The sequence below is a fragment of the Streptopelia decaocto genome (genome assembly GCF_964273445.1).
Source record: "Streptopelia decaocto genome assembly, chromosome: 8".
Classification (NCBI taxonomy): domain Eukaryota; kingdom Metazoa; phylum Chordata; class Aves; order Columbiformes; family Columbidae; genus Streptopelia; species Streptopelia decaocto.
Window position 1 is genome coordinate 4,220,830 of NC_138662.1, and position 27,977 is coordinate 4,248,806.

The 27,977-nt window shown below is 39.7% G+C and overlaps 2 protein-coding genes across 4 annotated transcripts in view; one reads left to right on the forward strand and one right to left on the reverse strand.

The window, feature by feature from the left end:
* ATRIP (ATR interacting protein) lies at window positions 1-18,383 on the forward strand. 2 transcript variants are annotated; one of them, XM_082059959.1, is made up of 14 exons: window positions 1-424; window positions 1,333-1,418; window positions 2,820-2,990; window positions 3,411-3,526; window positions 3,841-4,001; window positions 5,376-5,471; window positions 6,294-6,423; window positions 7,600-8,331; window positions 8,975-9,117; window positions 9,541-9,632; window positions 10,569-10,652; window positions 10,884-11,133; window positions 11,767-11,864; window positions 12,473-18,383. In XM_082059959.1, exons 1-13 carry the CDS (start codon window positions 61-63, stop codon window positions 11,826-11,828), a joined length of 2,487 nt encoding a protein of 828 aa, XP_081916085.1. In that variant the 5' UTR covers window positions 1-60; the 3' UTR covers window positions 11,829-11,864; window positions 12,473-18,383. The 2 variants fall into 2 exon arrangements, with proteins under 2 accessions (XP_081916085.1, XP_081916084.1); XM_082059958.1 differs by lacking the exon at window positions 11,767-11,864 and having other exon boundaries at window positions 3-424.
* SHISA5 (shisa family member 5) overlaps window positions 16,952-27,977 on the reverse strand; it is a 25,963-nt gene continuing 14,937 nt past the window's right edge. For both annotated transcript variants that reach the window (XM_082059974.1, XM_082059975.1), the window contains 3 exons: window positions 23,015-23,130; window positions 21,730-21,948; window positions 16,952-19,865 (listed from right to left, as the gene is read on the reverse strand). In XM_082059974.1, the coding sequence (XP_081916100.1) occupies window positions 19,786-19,865; window positions 21,730-21,948; window positions 23,015-23,130 (415 nt within the window). In that variant the 3' untranslated portion in view covers window positions 16,952-19,785. The remainder of the gene's footprint in view (window positions 19,866-21,729; window positions 21,949-23,014; window positions 23,131-27,977) is intronic.

Below are 27,977 nucleotides of genomic sequence, written 5' to 3' on the forward strand. Positions count from 1 at the left end.
AGTGCGGCGCGTGGGGTCAGCGGCCCGTCCCCCGGTGCCGGCGGCAGCGGCGCCCCGGCCATGGCGGCGCAGCCCCCGCCGTGGCCGCGGAAGCGGAGCGGCCCGGCGCTGTGCGGGGCGGGCTGGGCCGGGGCCGCCCCTCCGGCCGCGCGGGGCCGCGGCGGGGCCCTGGAGAACGGCTTCCCGCCCCACAAGCGCCCCAAGAGCGCGGGGCTCGGCGAGGGGCCGGGAGATCCCTTCGGGGACAGCGACGACTTCACGGCGGACGACCTGGAGGAGATCGACATCCTGGCCTCGCAGGCGCTGTCGCAGGAGCCCGTCGCGCCGCGGGCCGCGCCCCCCGCACACGCGTGGGGCGGCGGAGGCGAGCGGGCGGTGGGGCTGCCCCGGGGCGGAGCGCCCGCCGCGGCGGGGACGTGGAAAGGTCGGTGTAGCGGGGACCGGCGGTGGGTCCCGCCGCGGCGGGGGCTGCGCGCCGACAGCCCGGCCCGGGGCGGGTGTCGCTGTCACCGGCGTCCGGAACCCGCCCCGCTCTGGGGGCATGTTTGTTATCCCTCCGGGAATTGCTTTGGTTATCCCGCCTGGCTCGCAGAGCTTCGCGGTGGTTTGCCGGGTGTTGGGAGAGCCCACTCGGATTCGGAGGGATAACCCCCAGAGAGTCCCATAAATAACCCCCACGCAGCCACATAGCATTAAAATAACAGCACCAGGAAGCTCTAGCACTGGCCTGTAATTTTGATTCTGTATGCTAAATGTGTTAAATAAATCAAAACGAGTTTCATAAATTTCTAATATGCTTTAAGTATCATTTATAGTGTCACGCATGTTGGCCAGCAGACTGTTACTTTCACTTGTAAATGCATAATACATCTTATTATCAGTTGATTTTCAAATTTACTTTGACAAAGCATACAGGATACAGGGGTTTGCTCATAGTTAAAGTACAGAGGGCTTAAATCCTCTGTTTTAGCAATGCTGACATTTGTAATCCCTCCAGGTCAGAAAGTTTTCTGTTAACCTTTATTTACACAATGTATTAAATTATCTTGGAGGAAATACTTGCACTTACTGTGGCTCATCTTGCTGTTTTAAGATATGACAATAGAAATGTTTGAAGGGAGAGTTTTCTTCTCTGTTTTAAGGATTGACGCACAAGCTCTAAAAAAGTGATTGTGGAGATCAGATGTGTGTAATTTACCCGTTTGTAGTGACAGGATAAATATTAAGATATTCAGATACATGTAATGGCAAATAACAAAATCTTGATGTTATTGGTGATGTACATACATGATCTGTGCTTCAGAACAGATCTTGTGGTTTTTTCTGCAACAGAAAAAGGTGGTACAGAAGACAGTCTGATGAGAGATGCGTTCCAGTTTGAAGTGCTGCAAACACAGCATGAAGAAATTAAACAGAAGGTTAGTGATACCTTCCCCTCCCCTCTAAATACTAATTTTTTTGATAGGGCTAACTGAAAGGTGGATAAGTTCAGTTCCAAGTATTTCCTTCTAATCAAGTTGATTAGTAATCTGTGAAATCCATGGAGCTATTAAAAGCGTCATGCTAGAAACAGCTGTAGTAATATTAAGAGTAAGAGCAATATTTTATTTCTTGGTCATTTCAGATTAGCAAATGCTAATTTGTTGGTTTTACTTGTTTCCTATCAAATCCATTCTCCTCTTTCCTGTCAGCTCGTCAGCAAGAGTGAGTTTGTGCAACTTAAAGATTTGAGAAAGTGACATTTAAGTTGTGTTTTGTTATTTTACATTCTGATGATCCCTTACAGAAAGATACTATGGGGAAGAAATAGATGCAGAACAATAAGAAGGTACAAATGCCTGTACCAAGTCCATCTTTTCTGTGGCAGACAGCTAAGGAAGAATACAGGACCCGAGCAAGTTTATGATAATATTTTACCAGAGTAGTCTTTTAGCCTCTGGTAAAATTTCATGTAGGTACTTCCTGATCCAGAAATACTATATGTGCATTTAATATTTTATAGTGTATTTTTTTCAAATGCTTGGGTATTTGGTTTTGGATACCTTTTAGTGTGAAGGTGTCCACAGCTTAACAACAGATTGTGTCAGGAAGCTGCTGCTTTGATTTTATTTTGAACTTTGCACATAATGATGATTTCCAGTGGCTGGGTCTTGGCTGTAAAGGCATAATGTGCACAGCACTCACACCTCGACAGAGCTTTGTTTCTTTTGTTTTCTCACAGTTGTGCTTTTCCCCAGATAGGAGGGTCCAACCTGATTTACCTTTTGTCACCCTTCTGTTCTCTGAATCTTCTCCAGTTCAATTACATCCTTTATTGGGGAAGCTCCTACCTATACGCCGTGTTCAACATGGGGGTAAAACATAATTTTGCATAGTGGTACAGAGGTGTCTTTCTGCTTTTTTCTCCCTGTTTTTCTGAATAACTCATTCTATTATCTCTCAAAAGTCTTGTCTCTGGGGATGGTTGCTTAGAGAGTATTTGCAAAGACACTGCATAAATTATTGGTATGTGACTATAATACTTTTCAAAGAGACAACATGATCGCAGAGAAAGGGAAAGAGAAGAATGGTCCCTGACAGACACCGGGACACGATATGAAGATGTGTCTTTGCTGTCATTTTATAATTCTGTTAGAGAAAACAGATGAGCCTGATATAATCAGAAAAATATTAGAAGCAATATTGCAGAATTTCTGAACTGGGTTACAGAAGCATTTTTCTCCCTACAAAGTATAAATATGCCTAATTTTCAACCACATCATGATATGAATACATACTTCTGGTTATATACATCCCTTATGGAATTTATCTATTTGCAGCTGAAAGAAATGCGGGATGAAATTCTTATTAAAAATGGAGAAATAAAAATTCTGCGTGACTCACTGTGGCAGATGGAGTGTGCTGTGGAGGAACAGAAGAGATCATACATGCTGTTGGAACAGGAAAAAGCTCAGACCCTCAGTGAGAAAGAAAAAGAGTTCTCCAAAAAGGTTTGTAACTCTGTCACAGTTACCTGCGCATCATGTGCAGAAGCTGAATTTATGACGTAATGATGTCATGGTCCATCTTGTCAAAGAAAGAACATTTGCGTGAAATTTCCTAACTATATACACTTTCATTTTCTTATCCAGAAGAAAGTGTAAGCACTTTCTGAGGCTTTTATTCTGCCAAAATAAGAGAGTAAAGTTCAAGTGTCTTAACAAGTCACACGCTTCTTGCCTGAAGTCTTGGCATTTGGTTCTAAGAGAGTATTAATTGGACTAGCATACATAAAAATGGAGATCTTATGTAGAGCTCACAGTGAGCAGGTGGTAACCTTGAAATCTTATGGTAGTTCTAGTCGTTCTGCAGTTACAACATCACTGAACTATTCAGTAACAGTAAAACTGTCCTTGCAATTCCTCTTTCAGTTACTGTCATTACAGACAGAGTTGCAGTTCAAAGATGCAGAAATGAATGAATTAAGAACACGACTCCAGAACTGTGAAAGAAATAAACAAGTTGCTCAGACGGTTTTAACGCCAAGGTATGAGTTTTCCAAAATGAATTTGTGTTCCCTTTTTCAATATGCCTGCTTAAACTATTGAAGAGGTTTTCTTTCTCCATATAACTCTTAGCTCTGTTTTCTTGAAGAATTAAAACCAAAAAAGGTCTGTGGATCTCTATGGAATTTGCTCAAAAAGAGCCTTCCTTGTATCTGTGACAGAAATGCAAAGAGTTTATAGTGAAGTATCTTTAAAACATCAATATTACATAAGCTATTAAATAGATCATTGTTTATTGTTTAATAAAATGACAAAAGAAATACTGATTCATCTAAGTGTTCGATTTTTATTTTAGCCCTAAGAAGAATTTCGCAATACAAGTGAAATCAGAAGGATGTTCTCCACAGCCTGGAAAAAGATCTTTTCCTACAAAGGAATCCTTCAATGCGGAGATGTCCATGAGACCATCGTGTTCTTCAGGAAATTTGATTGCCCCAACTACTTCGATCAAAGAAGGTAAACCCCTATACAACGAGGCACATTTTTAGCTGCATACGTACATTCTGCCTTCGAGAAGGGTTTTTGAACCACGCGGCTGAACAGTTTCACTAAGTTCACTGTAGAGAAAAACAAGTATTTGTTTTATTTTGTTTTTGCTGAAAGTTCACTTTATTTTATACCAATTGGCATTAAACAATTATGACAGAAATTGGCATCCATCTCATTTAATTCAGCCCTTGGTGATGCCTGTCTGCCAGGTGCCCAGATGTCAACGATGAAGTGGCTGTTGGCCACAATGAAAAACTTTTGTTTATGATGTGATGAACTAAAATATCCAAATTGTTATCTGCCTTTCTCATTGAAGAAAGAAGAACAGGAAATAATTTGCTTATGTCTTGAATCGCTTCGCTAGTCAGCTGGCGCATTTTTTGTATTCCTGTGGTTCTGGCTATAAAGCTGTCCTTTTTTGGGATTTATTTTAGATGGTACATATTTAGCTATATTGAAATTAAAAACAGAAGCAGTTTACCCATTTCCTCTTTTATGTGTAGGGCAGGAATACTCTCAAAATTTGGTCTTGAAATCCATTGAGTAAGGCTTAGGAGCTGAATATATGCGTGTATTTGGAGACTGCAATAATATGAAACAAAAACGGTGGGTTTTTTATAGCAGCTGGCTGCCATTTTCCATAGGAAATAATAAATGGGAAAAATTTGGATATCATGAACTAATCCTTACAGGAAGAGTCATGAAATGCCTGAGATGTTACTGTCAGTTACAGTATTAAATCTGAAACTACATGGGCAGTATGAACTCCATCAAGAAGAAAAATACAGTAGCATTAAAGCATTAGTATTGGTATTTTTTCAGCCCCCTGACTGTTTGTTATAGTAAGAACACTCAAGATGCCTGTTTGTTTGAAAAACACATTTAATTATTTGTATTCTGAACCCAGCAAGGCTTTTGGCTTTGGTTTGGGTAGTAATTGTGACATATATAGCTGATTGAAAGCTTATGAATCGCTCAATTTTTAAAAATTTCTTTTAATGTTGATTTTTAACTAATGTAGTCATGTAAATCTCTGCTTAAGGTACGGCGTTTTTTTTTTAAGAAAAGTTGAGAGCAATAGTACTGAACAATCTATAGAACATCTGACAATAATGGTGACATTTTATTCACTTGTCTTATTTTGCAGAGCAAATTCCACTTGCATCACAGCTCTTAACTATTGTTTAACATATCTGAGTTAAACAAGACAAATGTTTTTTCCTGGTCTACCGTCTGTTTAATTCCTGCGTAACCGTTGCACTAACCAAACGTCTGTAAAGCACAGGGACAGAGACAGGGGCAACGTAGTTCTCATAGACTCATAATCACTGTTTGTTTTAGACAGTAAGAAAACCCATCCTGAAGTTTTATCCGTGAAGCCTGAAGCAATGGGAAAAAACGGTTCCTGCAAGTCTGTACATAAGCGAAACGCACAAGGTAACTTAATTCTGTTACTAGAGAAATAGTGAGCCTTTTGAGGAGCCGGCCAGGTGCCTTTTCCAAGCAGCGTCATGCTGAGGAGGCTGCTACACTCAGTCCCCTGTGCAGAACAGTCATGTTCAGCTACTCACTTTTTGCTTTGAATATTGTGATTTTTGCAGTAAAACATTTCAGATGGTATTATTATCTTGTATCCTAACAACATTCTTACATTGTCATTCTATTGAAGGAGAAAGTTTGCCTGAGTTTTGCTTTGGGGAAGGGTATGGATCAAGAGGCATCTTATTACAAGGCTGGCTCTTTCAGTATTAATTTGCTATGCTTTTTATTGTAAACAGATGTAAAAAACAGGACAAATTTACTTTTTTTTAATGAGGGTAAAAACAACAGAGCAACATTTACAACAGTCAACACTGGAAAGTCTTCAGGGTACTATTTTATTTCCAGTTCAGAATAGAATTGTATCACATAATTCTATTGTTTGGACTGCAGCATGGAGGGCAAGTCATCAGGACGGTTGGGATATATGATCATTTGGCTCAAGATACTTTGCTAACAGCAGATCATAATTAAAATATCTCCGAATTTAATTTGGTTAATATTTAAGTCGTGTCTTAAATTCATGTTTCTGAAAATAATTTCTAGAGAATGATTCTCTACAAGAATTCTCTCTTGTAGAGCAAGAAGATTTGTAATGAAAAAAATATTTTGAGGTTGAGAGCGCTATAAAAAAGGCCGATATTTTGAAATATTTTATGTTGGTGGTGGTGTTGGAGTTGATGGTAAAGCTACTCCAAAGACAATTATTTATCCTTCCAGGTTCTATCTTGCTGAACGCCCTGATGAAGCAGCCCCTTGTCCCCGGGTCGTTACTGGGGCTCTGCCATCTTCTCAGCAGCAGCTCTGAGCCTCTAGCTGGAGCTGTATCGCAGCCTAACTATTTGGATACGTAAGTTCTACTTTTTTTGTTTAACTGTATCTGACGTGGTCTTAGTATAGTGGCATTCCCTATGCTACAAAATGCTTATTCATGTAGGATAGCTCCTTCCTTGTGTTAAATGCTGTTTTGCTCAGGCCGTTTAATGCAAAACTTGGAACATCATTCTGCATATTTGATTATTAATCTTTGATTATCATAGCTACTAAACAATGGAACAACACTAAGAGCTAAACTAGGTTACTTATGTATTAGGGGAAGGCACAGAAACATGTCTGTAAAACCTGGGAGTGATTGTTAGCAGCTTCTGTTGTTACTCACTTAAGGACATAAAACTTTCATTGCAATGAGGGAAGTAGATACATAATCCTGAGTTAAGTGGGAAGAAAATGTTGAAATATGATCAAAAGAATAGTCAACTTTATGTCTTCAAAGACTAAACTATGTTCAGTTTGTAATGTACCATTTATGTGCGATTTTCCAAGTTAATTTATAGTGACCTGCAAAGCATTTTAAGTATGAATATTGGATATTAATTATAATTGGTATTCACTTCAAAGAATTAGACTGTACCTCCTGAAATACCTCTGCTTTTCTGATGGTGTTTTATTAGTAATTCTTGTGGGTTCATTGCAAGGCTCATATCTCATTGTCCTTGTTATTTATGGAAGCAGAGGTAGTGTGTTTGGCCTTTGTAGCTGCAGGTTGACTAGTTAATAGCTGAAGTCTCTCTGGGCAAGAAAATATTTTTTTGTTGTTTTTGTAGTCCTTTAAAGGCTCCTACATATTACAGATCAGTGAGATACACATATTCCTTCTTCCAGAAGCCACCAAATAACATCAGCGGAAGATAAGAAAAGATATTAAAAGATATCAAAAGCATGAAACCGAGAAGCCAATGTTTGAAATGTAGTGTCAGACAATGGCTTGCAGCGAGCTGCTGAATGACTCAGATGTCAGCTCCGACTACTTTCACAAGGCCTAGTAAAGCTTGGAAGTTGCTCTTCCATGCGGGCATCAAGGAGTAGGATTTTTTTTTTTCCAATTCACATTTTATTTTGGGAACAGAATCTCTTATTACTCTAGACTTTCGATTATTTGATTCAGAATATGGATCACTCAAATTTCAGCCATGTTCTCTGCCTTTTCTTTTGAAACATTTCCCTGCTTTTCATTTTATTTGGATAGGAAGCCCACACAACTAGCCAGCAGCAGGACGACTCAGGAAGAAATTGCTCCTCTTGTATCCCTGCGAGAAGCTCAAAAACTTGCAATAACAGGCTTGAACTTGATTGCCATGGATGAAGGATTATCCGAAGGAAGCCCAACGGAAAGCCGGAGGGAGTTCTTGCACCTCACGCACTGCAAGATCCGAGGCGCCGTGCACCTCTTGCCCTTGGTAGAACACCATATCGGTGCTTACTGCCAAGCGGTACAGTCGGCGGACAAGTCAGTAAATGGTTCGTCTGGAAACCATTCGGCTGTTTCTTCCAGAACCAACACAAATATGGTGTCGAGTAAGGATGACTTCAGGTTGTCTCTTGAAGAAACTACCGTTATATCTCTGGGTATTCTTTATTATTTGGCATTTTATAGCTGGGATGTTGTCCATACATTGCTGTCTCCTGACATGGAAGAAAGTTCTGCTGTTGGGGATGAACAGGTTTCAAAGATGGACAAACATGCATTGTGTGACAATCAGCGTGGTAACCAAGAAGATACCAGGATGCAGGGAGGGCTGCCTGTAGCTCCACAGGATGCTCCCAATCACGATCAAGCTCAACATTCTTTGTTTAAAAAGCTGCTCCAGGTTTTAGCTTTTTCTGCTGCAAGAGGTTCCCAGACTGACAGTATACTGAACCAAAGCCTAAAAGTTTTGGTGAAATTAGCTGAAAACTCAACAATGGACTTGCTATTAAAGTAAGTCATTAATAGCTTTTGAATTATTTGAGAGTCTGTTGTTTAGCAATTTTCATTCTCTGTTGAAACTAATTTGTGCAGATGACAGTAGAAGTTTTGACATGTGTGGGACAATATTGCGTTTCTCGGGTCACCTTTGAGAAGCAGTTGAAGATCTTTCTACTGCCTCTGCTGCTAATGAATGTGATAATTACCCTGTCAGTGACCAGATTTGTGTGTGATGTTCATATGAAGCAGATGCTGTTGCTTCATTGTGTAGCTGTCACTTGAAAGTGAGAAAACTTCTTAAGGTGATATGCAGTTGATCCAAATATCTGTAACATTCATTTTGGGTTTTTTGTGGTTGCTGGGAGATGCATAAGGAACAAGAGCACAGGATTTCATTGTGGTAGGTAAAATGCCACTCAAAAGTGAGACGTTTCACCTGCTAACAGTCTAATACACACAACCGTAGTATGAATTGCAGACCAACTGCCAAATGTAACAGAATGTGTTTTTCAGTATACTTTTTGACACGTAAGTTGAGATCAGGTATGTCCTGAATGCCTAAAAAGGCACAAATTACAACGATGTGTGCAAGAAGTAGTGTCTTTTCAACTTGTCAGCACATTTCCCATTTCTAACTCAGATTTTTCTTTTGAAGTTTTCAGCACTTACTGAGTAGCCAGGTTCTGCTCCATTGTCTGTGTCCAGAGACCCCTTCACCTGCTGTCCTTCTGACCGTGAGACTCTTGTCTGCTCTTGCTCAACACCACACCTTGCTTGCTCAGCTTTGTTCTCATTCAGGTAAAAGACTGTGTAACACAGACAACTGTTATCAGCCGAATGTTAGTTAGCATGACTAAAAGTAATGCAAACAGGCTTTGCTCCAAGGTGGTAAAACCCCCAAAGGCAAAAAGCCTGCTATGCTACCTGAAAACCTGTTTCCTAGTGCAGTGATTATGTTATTGTTTGAAGAGTATTTTTGTCTTCTGGTATCTGTTCTGCATGACAAATAGTCTTCATCCAGTTCCTTATGAATGAAGTAGAACAGTATTACCACAAACACGTGTATAACGTTTAGGGATATTGGTGTCTCCAGTTTAAGACGTCTCAAGTAAAGCAAGAACCTGAGCCTGTATTTTCTAAAATGTTTTCTCATGTGACAAAATTAATTTTTGTCATAAGCAATTGACTAGTTGGGAAAGGAACAAGTTACCTGTTTTTCAGACACCTGCCTTCTTCTTGCACTGTACACGTATATTACATCAAGACCAGATAAATCCGCATCTGAAATGCTCTGGCTTCAGCTGGAACAAGAGGTAACCACAGCTGTTTGTTCACATGCTTTTTCCTGTTATTTCCAGTTGGGGGAGCAGGAGGAACAAGGCAATGCACAATTGTCCGAAAACAAAGTTCTTTCCCCAGCTGAAATAGAAACTGAAAGTATTTGCTTTACAGTAAGGGATTACATTTATTTATTTATTTTTTCTAAGAGTAGCTGCTTGGAACTGCATCAGTAACTATTCTTGAAGAGAACATCAATCATAGTAGTCATAGTTAAGTCACTGAAAAAGCAAGAGAGATCCTAAGATGGCTGTAAATAATCAACCCTAATCTTTATTTTGCTTTTAGATCGATAGAGGATTAAAAGGAAGCAAGATCTATGATTAATTTTGATTGTATTAATTATTTCTGAACTGTATCTTAAGAGTTACTACATATAAAAGGCAGTCTGTAGCAACTCAGGATTGTATGCATTGTATTCCATGGAAATGCTAGCTTGCTGTATAATAATCATTATTATATACAGGAAGAATAGCTTTTGAATTTAATTTGTATTGTTTGTACTGACAGTGGTGACTTGTTCGAGGTTCTACCATTTGCTGCACTTGTGCTCTCATTTCAAAGAATTTTGAGCCATTTTCAATATCCCCCCCTACCTACATTGTTATATTAAGTGTAAACATACTATTTGTATGCAGTGAATTAAGGCCCACTGTGCCTCACCAGCCTTTCTCATCAGAAAGCTGAAAAGGTTTCTGTGCAAAGCAAATTCTATGTCTGCAAAATTTTACAGGGAAAAAACATTAAACTATTTTTTTTCAGTAAAAAAAAATCAACAGTTAAGGAAAAAAAAAAACACGCTTGAAACTAGTAATGAAATATCATTTCTACTTCATTTGCAGCTTAATTGCTCGCTGATTCTGCAGAACCCTAGTGCTCATTCTAATGCAATCTGCGTGTCTTTGTAACAGACGGTCAGACTCCTGAGGAGGTGCCTGCGGTGCTCTGGTCCGGCGGCGGCATTCACTGGGACAGGCTGCCAGTGTCACCTCGAGGTACGTCACGGCGTCACTGCAGGGGCTGCTTAACCTACTGAGAACCTAAAGGCACGCCTAACAAAGCTGAGGTAGCTTTGGGCCCTTTTCTTAGAAGTGTACTGTACTTTAAAGGATGCCACCTTCTAGGAAGCTTGCTTTTGCTTGCTAGAAAATATTAAAAAATATTTAAAATCAGTGAAGTTCTGCTGCTATAACTTAGTGTACTGAGGCACTTTTTTCATCTTGCAGGTGGTTAAGGCGCTAATTATAATGTTACATAGACAGTGGATGAAGATCAGAAGATCTGAGAACAGTTTGTGTGCACATAAGGAACAAATTATTCAGTTTTTACGGGATGCTGTTTTACTCTTACACAGCCTATCTCAGAAAGATAAACTGTTTCATGAACACTGTTTGGAAGTTCTTCATCACTATGACCAAGCCATACCAGGCATAAGAGCCATTCTCAAAAAGACTCAAAAATTGAGCGCCTGTGAAGGTAAAATGAGTCAGATGATAATGCTGGCTTTTTTCCCATGCTGTAGAGATAGAGATGCCATTACTGTCCCTTTCCTCATTGAACAAGCACTATGTACAAGCGCCATGAATGTTTGTTGCTCAGACCTCTGAAGCCAGTCAATAGTCTGGCGCTTCTCAATATTCATTATACCAAACCACTACTATTCTTTAATAGTTATATTTTTTTCTTCTCTCCATAGAAATATCTCCCTACTATCTGATCAAACAAAATCCTATACTCCATCTCTGTTTCGTGGAACAATCTGCACTATACATTACCTTATTTAAAAGCAAACCAAAACACATTATTCCAAGTCTCCAACTAGCATTACACCTTTTCTCTGCATTTTTTTTTCCTGCATCCTTAACATCTTTTTCTTCCCCTTCCCTCTTCTATCCCCAACGTTCCTCCGTTAACCCAAAAGCTTCTCTAGCCCCTGTCCATCAGGACTTGCCCCTTGCTTTGCACACTTCTGGTGTCCATTTCCCAGAAAGAGCTAATCACGTGAAATTACCTCTGCTCCTTGTACCATGAGGCTGTTTCTTTGCTCACTCACGGCATTATTTACATGCACACTGTCGATCTGATGTGAAGATTGTGCTCTTTTGTCAGCACGTGGTTTGCTACAAGATACCAGGCAAGGCATCTGGTGTTATTCAGAACCGGAGCAATAAATCCTTTGTTGTTGGTGTCCATATTGCATCAGCAAGGCAGGTCCTGCAAGCATGTCACTGCAAATTACAGTGACTTTTTGGGAGATGCTAAACAGTGTGGTGTGTATTTGTTCTACTCGGATGGCATGGAGTGTCCTGAGCGTTCCTAGACCTTTGCCTAACACCTTGTCTAGTTCTGCTTGGGAATGGACCAAGCCAGTGGAACAGCTTGTGATTCTGGGGACGGTGGTGCACGTGTGTGCCTGCAAAACTGTAGTAACCTTGAAACACAAAATACTATGCTTTTGTCCTAGTGGCTTTTTAACATTAGTTAACAGAAAGGAGGTTTTAAACTTAATAAATAGTCAGAACTAGTTGTAAAATAACAAAAGTACCCTTTACTGTTTTCTCACTAATAGCTAAATTTAATTGCCTGTCCAAGATAAGCTCCCTCCCTTAATACCTAAAAAGGCATTAAAGTGGGGGAGAAGTTTGTATGACAAAACACCTATCTAAAGACCTGTTTGCATTGAACTTGAAAAAGGATATTTGCTGTATACTTCTACAGTCAGCATGTTTAAAAATGCAAAGAGATACCAGCTATAATTATGCAATATCAAGTAGAAAAATTATTCTCTGAAACATGATTTTTTTTGTTGTTGCAGAGCTGATTTTGGATGAATTGTATCCTCCTGAGCCAGAAGCAGAAGACCAAGGAATGGACTCCAGCTAGCTAAACCTAGCAAAGATCTCTGTCCTTCCTCATCTAATAATCACTGCCAGTATAAATCTGAAATTTAGATAATCTATTTTATTAAGTGATAATCTAAAAGTTGCACTAGACCACAGCACAACTAAAACATGTTTCCTTGTTCTGATTACTTAAGTGCCACTTAAGTGTAACTGAAAGTAAAGAAATTTTGATGTTAAAATTATACGGCAATGTACTGTTTTGCTGTGCAAAACTATTCAATGGCTTATGACTGGGTCTGTTTATGAATTTCATCAGTTATGAAATCGCTGTGAATGGAACACAAATTTTACTATTGTGTTCTCCATTTTACTGTCACTACAGCTGATTTTATGATGCTGAATGTGTTGAGATGTTTGGAGTCACCTGAGTTCACATGAAAGTCTTTTCAACGAATTTGTTTCTTTTGCAGCTGTAACACTGTCTTGCTTGACTTCCACAATTTTCCTATTGATATTAGTAAACAGTTTGTTGTGATTTTAAAAACCTTTCTAGAAATAACTCAGAGTTGGCATTTCAGTTCTGAGAGAGAAATTCAAATCCCTGTAATGATCATCTGAGTTCACTCATTTTTCTCAACGCATTGAATCTGCTGAAAGTGTCAACTATTGAGATATCCAAGAAAAAAATACTGGAAATTTTTTTTTTTTTTTTTAATGTTACCTTAGAGGAGTAAGATGGTAACACTGAGGAGAGCATTTTGTCTTCATAGGTGAAATAAGGATATTTAAATGTGTGCAGAGTGACCATTTTTTGGTTGTCGTATCTGGAAAGGCAAGGCAGTGAAGACGAATGAGCATCTCATTCCTAGGATGGAGCACTGACGACTGGAAGAACTGTGCTACACCCTTTCAACCATATGTGATTATCAGCTGTTATACTCAGCTGCAGGTATCAGCTGAACTTTAGACCCTGAAAAGGGAAGTGTGAGCACTACTAAAATGAGCCCACAGGTTTGTATTTCTAAATAATTGGAAAGCTTTTTCCATTTTTTGATAGATACTTGATTCAGAACAAGCCTGGCTCCAGGGACCAGCAGCAGAGACAGTACCAGAGTGGGAAAGAGGCCCTTGGAAAACTGGGAAACATCCAGTTTTCTGGTCATAACCCCAAGAGGCTGTGTCCTGCCTGGTGTGCCTGGGCAAAGAGCCCCACTCCAGTGTGTTGGACAAGCTCTTGGCGTTCACTTTTGAAGAGAACTTTCCAAGAAACAGTTACACAGGAATCACCGGTGTCATAATCCAGCATCTCCCTGGGGCCAAAGCTTCACTCCTTCCTCCCACAACTCAGCCCAGGGATCAACCTTCTGTTCCTCTTGCAGCAGCAACTGGCAGAGCCTGGGCATTTCCATGAAACAGCAGCTGCCAACCGCTCCGCTCAGTAGCACCCTTCAAATTGTAGCATCTGGAGAACTGCCCTTTTCCTGCTTAAATGCAGCAAGGAAGGACACACAGACACCAAACAGCAAAACCTTCCAAGTCCATGTACACCTGCATGGTAACTACTCTCGAAACACCTACTACCCGGCCACTGGACAAGACATGCTATAGGAGTCTCAGCATCACAAAACCATTTGACTTATCCACTTAACAAAATACACACACAAACACAACAGAAACCCAACAGTGCACTACCTGACCTTTAAGATAGTCCAAAATGCAATGTCCCAAAATGCAATGACCTGCCATCACTTTTCAACTGATCTGTGCTGTTCTCACCACCTCATTTCTCTAAACAAACATATGAGTTTATAGAGATAAGATGCATTTAGACCCTTTTTTTGGGTGAATAGAACAAATGAAGTGTTAAGAGCAGTTTAGATGAAAACCAGCTAAGGAAACCCAGTTGTTAAAGCCAATCCAGTTATAAAAACTTGTTTAAAAAATTCCTGGCCTCATCTAAAGGGCGTGTGTATGGCAACTTGGTAAAAGGGAGAAGTGTATTACTGCTAAACTTTATATAAACAGAAGTATTATCTGTGGAAAAAAATGCTGGGAAAATAAAATAGTTCCCTTCTGGCACTGCATCCTCTCCCACCCACCCACTCTAAGAGACAACACCCTAGTGCGTCCCTCTACATTCTGTTTTCTTCCCACTTTTAAGTGGTATAGCCCAGCCTGTATACAAACAAACCAAAACCCCTACACTTTCACCGGTAAAAATTATACTAACATCATAGTATTATGAAATTAAACTGTAGCATTTGAAAATGAAGGCATTTTCTGTGAACTGAAATGAAGCTGCACTCCTAAAGAGAACAAATAATGATTTCTGTCTGCCTTTTAAGTCACTTATAGCGACCAATCTTTTGTCAGGATTATTACATGACTGTACCAACCTTCTTCCTTGTTACATTCTCTTGGGATGTTTAAAGAGATCCAATCATGTATGTACAGCTGATCATCTCCCGAAAAGAACTGAAGCATTTTTACAGATCATGGGGCTACTGGTTTACTGTCTTCATGACCAAAAAATAACAGAACTCAGACTGTTCTTATCAGACACTCCCTGAAGAATGCACAGCGTAGCAGCTGTGAACCACACAATACAGATGCCTGCGCTCTTGAAAGGATAAAATAACTTATTTTCCTCAGCTTTTTCTCACCTCTAACAGGTTTAGCTCAGGTACTTTTTCCTCCTCCTATACAGCTTACTTAAAAGCTGTGAATCTGACCAGGTTCCTGTGATGCAGGCTGTACTAACAGGGAGATGAGGTGAAATAGTAACCAGAGGAAAAACAAAATAAGGCCCCAAAGCACTGGCTAAAACAAACCTGGCAAGTTATTATACATGCCTAGATGAGATATTCATTTTCCATACTTGGGGTAAAAAAAAAAAGAATTGCTTGTTTGGCAGTAATTGCTAAAGTTTTCCCTCCTGTGCGTCCAGCTCCTCCACACGTCCCTGCTGTGGGTTTTAAGATGCACATCAAGTTTTGTCCTGGAAAAATGCACACTACCATAAACAACTGCTGATTAAACATTACAAAAACCTAACGAGCAGTATTCCTCACCTAACCCTGGGCTTTCAGCTGTTTGTTCTCCCATACAACATTGTGCTGTACTTTTAGAGGGTGAAGGTACCTTTGAAATGCTATATGCTCGTTACAGGAAATCTGGAGGTTTTGAACATCACACTGGCTCCTGCTCTCAGCCCTGTGTGCAGAGAAGGGAAGGCACTCAGCTTTGCTTTGAACAGGAGGAGGCTCCTCTGCTTGTTGCTTCTCAAATTCAGTCATGCTGCACAGATGCACCTGCTAAAAACTCATGGGAAAAGAAAAACAGATGAACTAAAAAGCAGTGGTGACAAAAACATCAGAAACAACTCTGCATTTTTCTGGTGTAATTTCTAGCCCAAACATTAATGAGATTTGTTCTCAAGATTAAGGTTTTCAGCAGCACACATTTTTGTCTGCTGTTTCCAGTTAACTAACAGAAATTCTGTTGAGAAAATGTGAAATAAAATTGGAAGTGAGATCATCTTTCGAGGTCCCTTCCAATCCCTAACATTCTGTGATTCTGTGACCTACATTCCACCTGCAACACATTAGCAGTTTGTGGCTGAAACTCCAATGAATTCAAGTAGTAATATTACAAAACTACCTAATTATTCCATGATAAACAACTCTTTCAGAACAAGTTTGGGGTTTGGGGTTTTGTTGTTGTTTTTTATTTCCCTTTCCCTTTTTATTTTAAATCCCACATGGGAAACTTAGCTGGCAATTCAATTATTATATCATGAACACCCTCAACTAATTCAGTACAACTTTGCATTTTATAAAAAGCATTCTTGACCTGATGAAAGAAAATATTTTCAAGTGAAGGACTAGTAAGTCAGGGGCATGAATACAAGATTTCGAAAGCATTTTTTCAAACCTACTGAAAGTATACAAATCCATTAGTGACAATGTTTTCACACAGAGCAGAAAGTGTCACTTACCGTATGTTGAATCTGTCTGATAAAGGAGGCATGGTATTCAGCACAAGTCAAAATATGTGTTGAGAAGATACTAAACTTTAATCAAATTACGGACTTCTTTGAAGTCGACACTAGAACTTTTCAAATGTCTTGGGATTTGCTGGCTACTGCATTTGAACTTCATGCATTTAATTTACTCTTTATGCTGGACAAGGACTTGGAAGCAATCCTTTCAGCTTAGCTCTGAAGCACTGCCAGAAAATCATTCAGGAGCTTATAGTGTCCTTGCTTTATGATATGACCTGTAATTTTCATTAGGCTCCAGTATCTACTAACAAAAATAATATTCATGATACAAGAGAAAAGTACAATTGGTAACATCAGCTGTCAAACACAATGGAATATAATGTACTTTTGCAGATACACCCATAGATAATACTGAAATTGTGGCTAAGAAAACAAAATTGATAGAATATACTTAAAACACTGCATTTATTACAAAGGTGCAGAAAGTTTATGCCATTTCTTTTGAATACTTACATTTAAACTACAAACAAAATACAAAGCTAGGTTACAGTGTGTAATAAAATCAACAATGATTATCTAGTAAATTCAGTACAGAGTATTCTACTGTACTTAATTTCACAAAACATTTCTGAAACAAAGGCACTTACAGAATTTTAAAAAATGAACATAGACTCTTTTGACATTTAAAATTTTAATTCCATTCCCCCTCCCCTGTGGAGAACCGACTCATCAACATGAGGGCAATGGCTGCTTGGAGTGACAAATCAGCAGTGCTTAAACTAAAAGTCTACGGATCAACTCCTCCATCTTTCCCATAACCATTCCATCCTCTTAACCACATAAAAACAAGTTTCAATGGGTTGCATGGCGACAACGTAATAAAATTTGGTCCTATGCCTCATTGTTAATGATGATTCATGCATTAACAATAAGAGATCTGTCTGGTCGGGTGCTCCAATTATGAAGTGAGGAAGGTGAACCATTTACTTTCAGAGTTTTGTAACTGAAGTGGTAATACTACTACTAAAGTAACTCCTCATATAGTAATGATCCACCTCTTCACTTGTATATAGTTATTAGCATATGTTCACTGAAGGAAAGCTATAAATTTTCAGAATCTTTAACCCTATCCCTCATCTCCTCCCACCACTCCACATACAGTGGGGTTCAGGGCAATTTATTTGGTCTGTACAACATCTACACGAAAACTTCAGATTTGGGGACCTCTATTGTTGTCACTTTGCTTTCCTACAACCTGTTCCTTTGGGATGATGGCAGATGATTGAGCCAACTTCTTGTGAAATTGCAGATTTTCCTTTTATAACCAAAACATAACCCTACTAACAGTGTCACAAACTGTGTGCTTTGTCACATCAGACGGAGGAAAGAAGGAGAGGTACAGAGTGACCACCTCACACAGCCCAACGCGGGAACACTGTCCCTGTGCTCGGCTCGCTGGCTGCACCTCACCAGCCAGACTCCATCCTTTCTGCAGTTATTCAGCTCCCTCCTGTGCATAAAAGTTCCAGATTTCTAGGGAAACACTTAACCCCCCATACAGAAGACACTGTCCATTTTTGGTTGTACTCTAGCCATTAACTTCAAGACTCTTAGAAAGGTGTAACACAAGGGCACAGGTTGTCATGAATCACAATGCTAGAACCTTTCTACAAGTTTCTTCTGAAATGCCTTGAAGACTTTATTGAAAAAATAATCGGAATAACCCAGAAATAAACATAAAAAATCAGGAAGAGAAATAAGGCTGCCTTTGACAGCAGCAGTTTCCATCCATGATGAGGTAAAACAATGCCACTATCTATGTTTTTCAAACAGTAATATACCCTAAATATAGAATTGCAGGACATATGGCTTAATGGCCTCTCTAAGAAAGTAAAAACAGTGTATGAGATATGTCAAAATTATTTCACCAATTATGTCACCATGATACATACAGACTAGACAGCTCTTCTGAGGAATAACACATTCTACTTCAATGTTAGGAAAGATAGAATTGTAAAGTACACTAAAAAAAAAAAAAATCATTACTCTTTTGATCAATACCAGGCGTACAGAGCCAAAAGCCTTGCAAACAGCAATAATAGTCGTGGGGATGTCTCAGGACGTTTCATGACTGCAAGCACTACCTAGTTGGACATACCTTACCTCGCTGTGACCAGACCCTACCACTCTTCCTTTCCCTGACTTCTCGTTCTCTGCTCAGCTTTATGAGAATGTTGAAGAAAAGGGTGGTTTAATCTCTCCTGTGTGTTGAGCTGGGATTTCTTTTCCCCCCCTGCATATCAGTATTCAAATGAAGACTGAGTTTATAAAGATCTGTCATCCCCAGGTTCCTGCCAGCTGCGGTTCTCACTACAGACAGTGACAAACCCTAAGCATTTAAAAACCCCAATCTACTTCTGACATCTTTCCTGTAAATTAAATTCCTTCCCTGTGATGAGGCAGGACTGAACACTGGTCGGAGCTTCTGCTTAACGTATGATTAAGGTGCTAATTTTTCTTCCAAACTCATCAACAGCACACAACTTAAGTAAACTGTCCAATAATACTTGGACAACAAATACTTGTCCAACAATTTTTATGAAGAATCCTCAGGTTTTCAGCTTTTGATCTGTTTGTCCTACAAAGTGGCAGAGAGTTTGGTTTTGTTGCTCATTTCTAGCTATAAATTAAAATGGCCTGAGAAAACACCCAATAAAGGCACAGTTTTAAAGCCTTAAAATTGGGAAAGAAAATAAGAAATTTATTAACTTATGCTACTTACCATAGAAAAACGCAACTAGTCCAAAGACAATTAAATGTGGTTTGCTACCCCTTACTGAAGGCAAATGTGTTTCAAAACCAGGAAAATTCCCTTCTGAGTGGTAAATGAAATGTATTACACTATAGCTTACCTAACAATAGTAGCTTCAGAACAGGCAGAACATACATAACATGCATCAGGTAGTTTCTTAGAGATTAAGTCTTTATGTTTTAATACTGTGCAAAAGATTGCTACAGCTTTGGGTGTCTGACAATGCTCTTCTCATTGTATATAGAACAAAATATCTTTTTGTATTTGCTTGAGGTATAAATTAAAAACCTTTGCAAGAAAAATACTCCTTCCTCGTACTCACATTTAAAAAAAAATAAGGAATTAACTTTCACTTTACCGAGAAAAAAAGACTGCTGTCTTCCAGAAAAATATACTGCAGGTGCACAGTGTAAACAGCACAAATTATACTTTTAAAAGTTTTGTATGCAGAAGCATAGTAGAAGATCTTTTCAATAGACGGGCTTCTGAGGATCCATGTAAGCAGGGTTGTACGGGGGCTGGCTGACTGGGTACGGTGCTCCCGCACCAGCTGCAAAAGCGAAACACAAGAAAAAGCAGATTTGTACAACTTACATTCCAAATTCTACATCTACAATGGCAATTTCTGTTTCGAGCACACAGAGGTTCAATTTATCTAGCGTCTTAACTGGATTTGAGAACAATTTGTGCAAACTCATAAAGCATCCACATTTCAAAAGAAAGATCACAAAACCCTTTGTTCTTGTGGGGTTTTTTTGATGGTTGAGTGTACATGTGTATTATGGTAGCCACAAGAACATGGTTTGCCTCTGGGGAGAACATAGTCTACAACAAAAGGAATGGTTCTGGTCAAAAAAAACAGCTAGTGGAAGTCAGAGAAGCACAGACAACAGGATATACCTACAGTAAGCCAAGAAGTGAAAATAAACCACTGGGCAAAGGACTAGAGAAAGCATCTCAGGACTCCTTCAGAGAAAATGCTTTCCTGGGAAGTTGCACAGAGTTAATTAAAAAAGTACAGTAACAGTGGAAAAAATGTCCCCCCACTAACTGAGCACACATTAAAGAGTTTGACATAGATACTGTATCACTCAGAAGATATCCTTATTTTCTAGTATTGTGAGACAAGCTGCTCTCTTCATTTTCAGGTGTCTTAAATAACACAGCACCTGATCAGATCCCTGGAATGTACAGATGTGCTCATCTTTCGCTGACCTTGTAAAGTGAGTGGGTTTGTCTCCTGTATGACAGAGCAGGTACTCTCTCCCTTGCCTGTGACCTAATTAAGAGACTACCCTTTGGTTAATAGACAAATAAAGGAAAGCATTCTCATTTTAAGGCATTCTCAGCTGGCAACATGGAAAGTGCTTCAAGATTTTCCCAGGAGAACAAAAAAAAAAAAAAATTAAAGAACTAAGAAACCAGCAAGAGTCTGAGAAACCAGCGAGTAGGAGAAGCAAAGCTGATTGGTTCCATCACATGATAAAGATGAGGCCAAAGTGCTTTGGGGTAATCCCATAAAACCCACAGCTTCTTCAGAGTTTTCAACAGAAAAATAAAGTCAACAGGCTTGCCAAGTCAGTGTTTTTACATGGGGGGGTTGGTTTGCACATCGTTATTGTGCAATTTCTACCTAAGACCATGAACAGGTATTTTACATTTGAGTTGTCATGAAAGAGTTAGTTCCTAAGGGCAGTGTCTACTCTTCAGGACCACGCTTTGCTTGTTACTCAGAAGGATGAACGGTGAGTTTTGTGAGAGGATGAAGATCCTGGGACAGACAACAGCCGAGTTCTGGCCCCTCTGAACAGCCAGGAGAACAGCTATTCCCAGCGGAAGTGGGAATTAGTCACAGCAACAATGAAGCTGCATGAAAACAATACTGTGAAAGAACGAAAGCAGAAGAAAAAAGATTCCAATAATTCTAACTGCTAGTCATCAGCAAACTTGTCTGAAGTTGATCAGAGACTCTGTATTCTATAAACATAGTGATGAACTACTAGAAAATGCCATTTGTGTATAGACTGAAACATCTAGCAAATATTAGATTAGAAAGGGTGTGTAGAAACACTCAACTACTATGCATATGTTAACTGGAGTTTGATCTTAATATGAAATTTCAGCTGAATTAGTAAAACTTTCTACTGGATCCACTGACAGTCTGATATGCCACCAGACTGCCAATACAGCTCCAGGTACATCTCCTCTTGCCATGCTTAACACAGAAATGGTGATGGGGAAGTTTCAGCAAGGGTGAATCACAGCATCCACCATAACCCCAGTTTTACATAATTTGTCTACATTTACTTAATATAGTCAAAGAAAATAATAAATGTAAGTAATAGAAGATGGACTCTAAAGTGACTGTCTCTTCAGCTGTTTCAGAGATGAAGGAACACCCAGCATTGCCTTACCTGCCATCGTCTCATGATAAGCTGGGGGTCCTGACGGCTGCATGGGGTAAGGGGGGGGATACTGTGCAGGGTAGGGTGCTGCCGGCATGCCCGGCTGTGGCTGGATGGCCACCGGCTGGTATCCTTGATACGGGGCGACTGGGTAGCTGGGTGGCACTCCCTGTTGTTGGGGGTATGGAGCATGAACCACTGTTGTGGCCGTCGTGGTGGTGACAACAGCTACAAACAAGCAGAAGGAACATGGTTAGTGCTGGTGGTTCTAGGAGATCACCTGGGACAGCCAACAACAGTCATGTACAAAATGCTCTCTCTTCAGATCAATTTATCTCTTCAAAATCTGGGTAATTTCATTTCTGAAGTTCCACAAAGGATTTAGAAACCTGTGCCTCTGACTATCCCACCAGTGGTCTCGCTGGTAATGAGAGCCCTTGCATACCGGGACAGCAGCCAACTTATCTCCTTGTTTCACAACCACGAAGAGCAAAGAATTTATCTCGGACCATTCAAAAACCCGGAACTCAATCCTGCAGCCAACTGATCTATCATTTGGTATGAGACTGGAAAAACTGCTCATTTTTAAATGTGACTGGCTTTTAAGGATTAAGGTGACAAAGATCTCCTTTATTAAGTAAGGAGCTTCCTACCAGGATTGCCCAAGTGAGTTTCCTTTTGTATGTTGTCTACACACTAATGCACCCACATGTTAGTAGGTCTGTCTTCAAATAACAGTCAGAAAGGCAAATACAGATTAGCTCATCAGTTCTGGTAGGAGCTGACATTGCATCATTGGTTCATTTATTTTACTGGGAGAAGATATAACACTTTATAATAAATTGCAATAATTTGTTTTCAAGATCTCCTTCCTCTTTATGCTACAATTACAGACTTTGCTCAAGATTGCACTGTTGCAGTCCTGGGCCTGTGGCATATTTTTCAAGCATATTTTTAAGATATTTGGAACCAATTTGAATTTAAGCCTATCCCCCACTCACTTAAAAACAAAACAAAAAACACACACACAAAAATCTGAAAATCCACACATTAAGGGGGTGGGGAAAGAGACCTTCTAACTCCTCCAAAAATATCCCAAAACATTGCTCTGCAACTTCACATTCTGAAGCAGCTAAACTGCTTATTTTTAATGTTTAGATATTGCAAGTTTTGTAGCAGAGATGTAATGCAAGATTATTTTCACCTCTTATAAGAACACAATTTTCCAGAAAAAAGAAAAAAAAAAGTCCTGTTCAAATATATGAAAAAGAAAAAAAACCACACAGGTACTTACGCCGTGGTCTTCGACATGCTTTATACAAACAGCAACATGAGCAGGTGAGGCACAGAATAAGAGTAACTGCAATCACCGCAAAAATACCAATTCCAATCGCAACAAAGGTTCCAAAACTGCAAAAAAGATACCACCAGAAGTAGTTAAAGAGTCTTTCACGCAGATTTATTACCCTTTACCGTAACCTAACATTCTGCAGCAAACACACTGCTGCTCCCCCAATCTGTTACTCTTCCTACTTCATGCATTCAAACGAGAATCAATTGTTAAATGCAGCGCCAGGTGAGGTCAGGTCTGCAAGTGAGTTGACCAATCCGACAGAGAATACATTCCCCGGTACAGAAAAAGGACCCAACGTGAGTCTCTGATCCCTCTTGTTTTAGTGTGACTGCAACTCTTGTCATTTTAGTGCAACTGTGTTCCAAAAGGCTACAGCGATAAGGTTTCAAAGCCACCAGTTTGATGACCTGATTTTCCAAGCATTACTGGACTGCTCTGAACACCCAGGAGTGTCTGAAATGAAGCGCCCCAGACCTTGGGGTGACGGTGAGTTCTTGGCACATTTGCAAAAGCTCCCAGCCCAACCTTGAGATGATCTCGGTACTGAGCAAACCCCTACACGCTGCAGATTCTTGGCGGGTTCCTTGTGTTCTAGTCCCTCACGCTTGGCATCTTTAGAAGCCACGTTTCACAAGGTTTGTAAGATCTGAAATTCGCCAACTTTACTGCAACAGCAAGTATGTTACAGTACATTATGGGAGACAGAAACACTGCTAAACCACAGAAACCTCGTATGGAAGGGCCAAAGATCACACCAGCTTTAACCTTTATAGTGAGTACCAAATGATGGAGGCAGATGTAAAGCTTCTGTAAAGCATTAAATGCCTAGTGACAATTCCTTCTTAAGTGTTAATTCACATGATTTGTTTCCTACTGCCTGAAATTAATAAAACCCTTCTTCCATAGATGGCAAAGTCCCCAGCATTTTTATTTCTTAAAAAATGAACCAGGCATCAGTTTTGGGAACAATTGCAGGAAGTCAGGTTTAATGAACAAGCAGCTCTAAAATAATGAGTAAAGCATCAGTTTTATATCCATCCTGTTTTTGCTCCTTCATAGAGATTGTGGCTACAGAACTCTTTACGTTTTTTCCCCACTCAGTTTCCTGTTAACAGCTTTAAATATTACACATCTCAGGAACCTCCAGCAATTTTGACTTGGCTATGAAACAGCCACCAAATGTGAAAATTGTTTTTGAGCATCAATAACACTGTAAGGTTAAATCACTGACAGAAAAGAGGCAAAGCGCTTTATTATCCTTAGTCCAAATTCAGAAGATTTCACCTCAGTCTTCTAGAGCAACTTATGTTCAGTGTCCAGCTTACTGAGGGTTAAGCATTGACATATAAAACACATTCAATTTAAAACACATTTTTTTCCCCTAAGAGAGGTTCCATCAATTTTATTCTCTTTCTGCAACAGCTAGAAGAAAAAGCTTGGTTCAAATCTCTTTAAAGAATCTGAGCAACAATTTTATCTAACTGTAACTAACTTGTGCACTGATTTTGTGATGTACTAAATGAACGCTATGGAATTTCTCCTCAAGTACTCAATCTGATGCTGTGCATTGCCTACAGTCACTGCACCCAAGCATTTCTGTCTGAAACAGGAACTGCTGCAGCCTCCTGAAGTCACACAAGCGAGGTCAGAAACACTGCCAGGAAAGCAAACAGATGATTGCAACACAGCTGAAAAATGTAATGATGTGCGCATGCTTTGTCACGTTTATTTGCACCTTTACAGTATCCTAAGTTGCACATGCAAATGCCTTCCTAACTATGTTGCATTTAAGTGCTCCCCCCTTTCTCATGAGCACTAGTTTCACTTCAGCCCAGTAAAGTCACACCCAGCTCATCTCCATACAAAAATATCTTCTCTTACAAGACTGGTATAGAAAGGAAGATAGAAATGTAATTTCAAGAGGAGGGGAAGGAAGGGGGGAGAGATAAACACGCACAATAATATCGCATCCTGAAATACAGGCTGCCTGCTGTCCATGAGGCCAACAGCAAACATCCATCAACTTGGTTTGAAAACACACATTGAATACTTGTTTATGTGGAAACTGATTAGATTTAAGAGTGACTTGTGGAATTCAGATAAATTATACAGGGTCCTTATTAGATACTAATTATATATATACATATACACACTGAAGAAGAGAAAGAGAGAGAAGTGTGCAGACGGATTAATTCATTAGACTTAACCATATTGACTGCAATGTTTGCAAGAAACAGCATGAATATCTGTAACAACCTATGGACACCTCTGGAAACTGCATGACAATCAATGTTAACTACAATTACTGCTGCTTTCAGAGTGACAACAGCATTTTCCTTGCTCTTGCTGCTTTCTGTATCAACCTGAGAAAGCTCTCTCACTAGGGAAGTTAATATTTCCATTACACACAATTATTACCAAGCAACAATAGCAGAGACAACAAAAGAAAAAGGTCTTCCAGGTTCTTCCTTGGGCTTTTTCCCCAGTAAAGAAGGAAAACACTTCTTTTGCTAGTGAACTATGCCCAGGAAATTATTGTTTGAAGGAAAGACATTAGGCCTGACAAGGACAGTTCGGATTCTCCATTTCTCCAGACAATGACCCGCTTTGAACTCTAGCAGAGGCTGGGCAAAATCAAACAAACCTGAGAAATGGACAAAACCGACAAAGTGGAGCAATGTCTACTCATCCTAAATAAACTAGCACAGCAGCAAACTGGCAGACAGCCCTTATCTTTACCCAATTCCATTGTAATATGAGAAGAAAACAGCAGGAGCCCACCACCAGCATATAAACATTGGTCAGTTTGAAGTATAAGCTCCATTTGCTTGTTTGGAATAAAGTTTTCTCTTTACTGAAGCACATATCTCATTGCCTATTTACTATCTCTAATAAGGAAAGCAACAAAAGCAAAGCTCAGGGGAAAACAACCCCACCATATAGTTATTTTCACCAAGTTGTTAGAGACACCCTGTGCGCTTTCATCATTGTCTGTGTCTTTGATAAAATGACATGACCACAGCAAGATGACATTTGCATACGTGTCTTAAAGAGCTAAATGGAGGCACATATTTAAAGTACAGGTGTGTCAAGTGTGTACACTTCAGAGTGTGGTTTTGTGTGTGTAAACACCGTGATTCAGTCCTTCCCACTGAAACACTCTGTGATTACTGCTGACCAAATTATAAGCCTTCAGAAACAGCCCAGTGAGTGAAACAACAGACGGGAGTCAGTTCTTCCCCAAGTTTTCTAAGGAGTGTACACAACTGGATTACTGTAGGCATTTTATCATCTGCTTTAGAGCAGAAGCATAATTTTCCCACCCGCGCTTGGGCTCATGCAGACTAATACAGTGAAACAGCAGAAGGCAGCGTGACATGGAAAACAAAACAGTGTGTGCTATCAACTTGCTGCACCACTCTTCAACAGTGGAGCTCTGCGATATTTTTTTTAACCATTCCCACTGATAATCAAAACTAGCAATACTCTTTTGGAGCATCTGAATGGCCAGGGACTACCTTACTGTAATAACGTCTGTCCTTTTACTGCCCCAGCAGTACTGAGCACCCCTTCCTGAACATTCAGTAATATCCCACTAGTGAAACTGCTGAGAAAAGTGCAGGAAGGCTCACAGTAACAGAAGATGTTACTCAAGCGAGGCCAGAATGGTGCTCAGTATATTTTACTCAGTGAACCATCTAAGCTTCAGGTTGTAAGATACTCCAGTTATTGTATTAAGACTCTTTTGCAGTGTGCTAACTCTAGAAAGCCTATACTCCTTTCTTAAATAGAACTGTTACTTCATTTGATTGCTTTCATTTGATGAATCTGTCTGAAAAGACTCCTAAAACACCTGGAAAAAATATATTCACATTAAATGATAATTTAATTACCAACTGTTAGCACTACACACAAATGAAAAAGACAAGACATAAGATTGTAGCTTAAAGATTCTTCCACTGAATGGTTAACCAAAAAAGAAAAAAAAAAAGAAAAAAAAAAGAAAAATCAAACAACCCCCCCCCACACTTTACACCCTGCGTTCTGCAAACAAACTTCAGAAGTCAGGGTGGCCACGGCACCAGATCAGAATGCTCTTCTGGCATCACAGTTTGAATGGGTTTCCAGACTCCCACATTATATATACCATAGGCTCTAAATAAAGCACACACAGTTATAAACAGCTTGAGCTCGTTCACTGCCATTTCCTGCTTCCTTCTCTTCACAGAACAGCTAACTTTTGCCAATAATTTAATAGAAAACAAAACTGAGAACAAAACCAAACACAACAGCAGTTTTACTGCAGCAATGATAAACCGCAGCTTCTCATAAAATCATGAGAAAGTGAATATGAAGAGAGGACCCCTGCCCCTTCCTACCACCACCGCTCTCTTTCCTGGGCCTGCTCCACTTCTACCCCTGTTTTCTCACCTTTGGAATGCACTAAATTTTAAGTGTAACGAGCACTCCTCGCAGGCTCACCTTCCCTTTACAGCCTTCTAATTATTCAAAACCTGTACGAATTCACAAAAAGGGAGTTCTGTGCTCGGTGCCTGTTTTACTCCTTTTTGGTACTTAATGAGCTGCAATGGACATATTAAAATGAGAGAATCAAACTCATTTGTAGAAGTTAATTCTCAAGGCAGCTGTTAATATGAGAGTTCTCAAACACTGTCAAGTGGAAAAAAAAATGTAAAATTCTTTGAGTGTATTTAAGGCCTTTTAAAATATCCAAATTTCAATTTCAGTAACATATTTCAAAACCTCAATATTTTGAGTCACTTAAGTTGGAGACATTTTGTAAGCCCTGCTGTAAAGGAAGTTTTTGCCTATCTATGCATTCATGACAATAGTGCACACTGCAACTCTTGTCTCTAAAAAAGAAAAAAAATACCCAAATGAA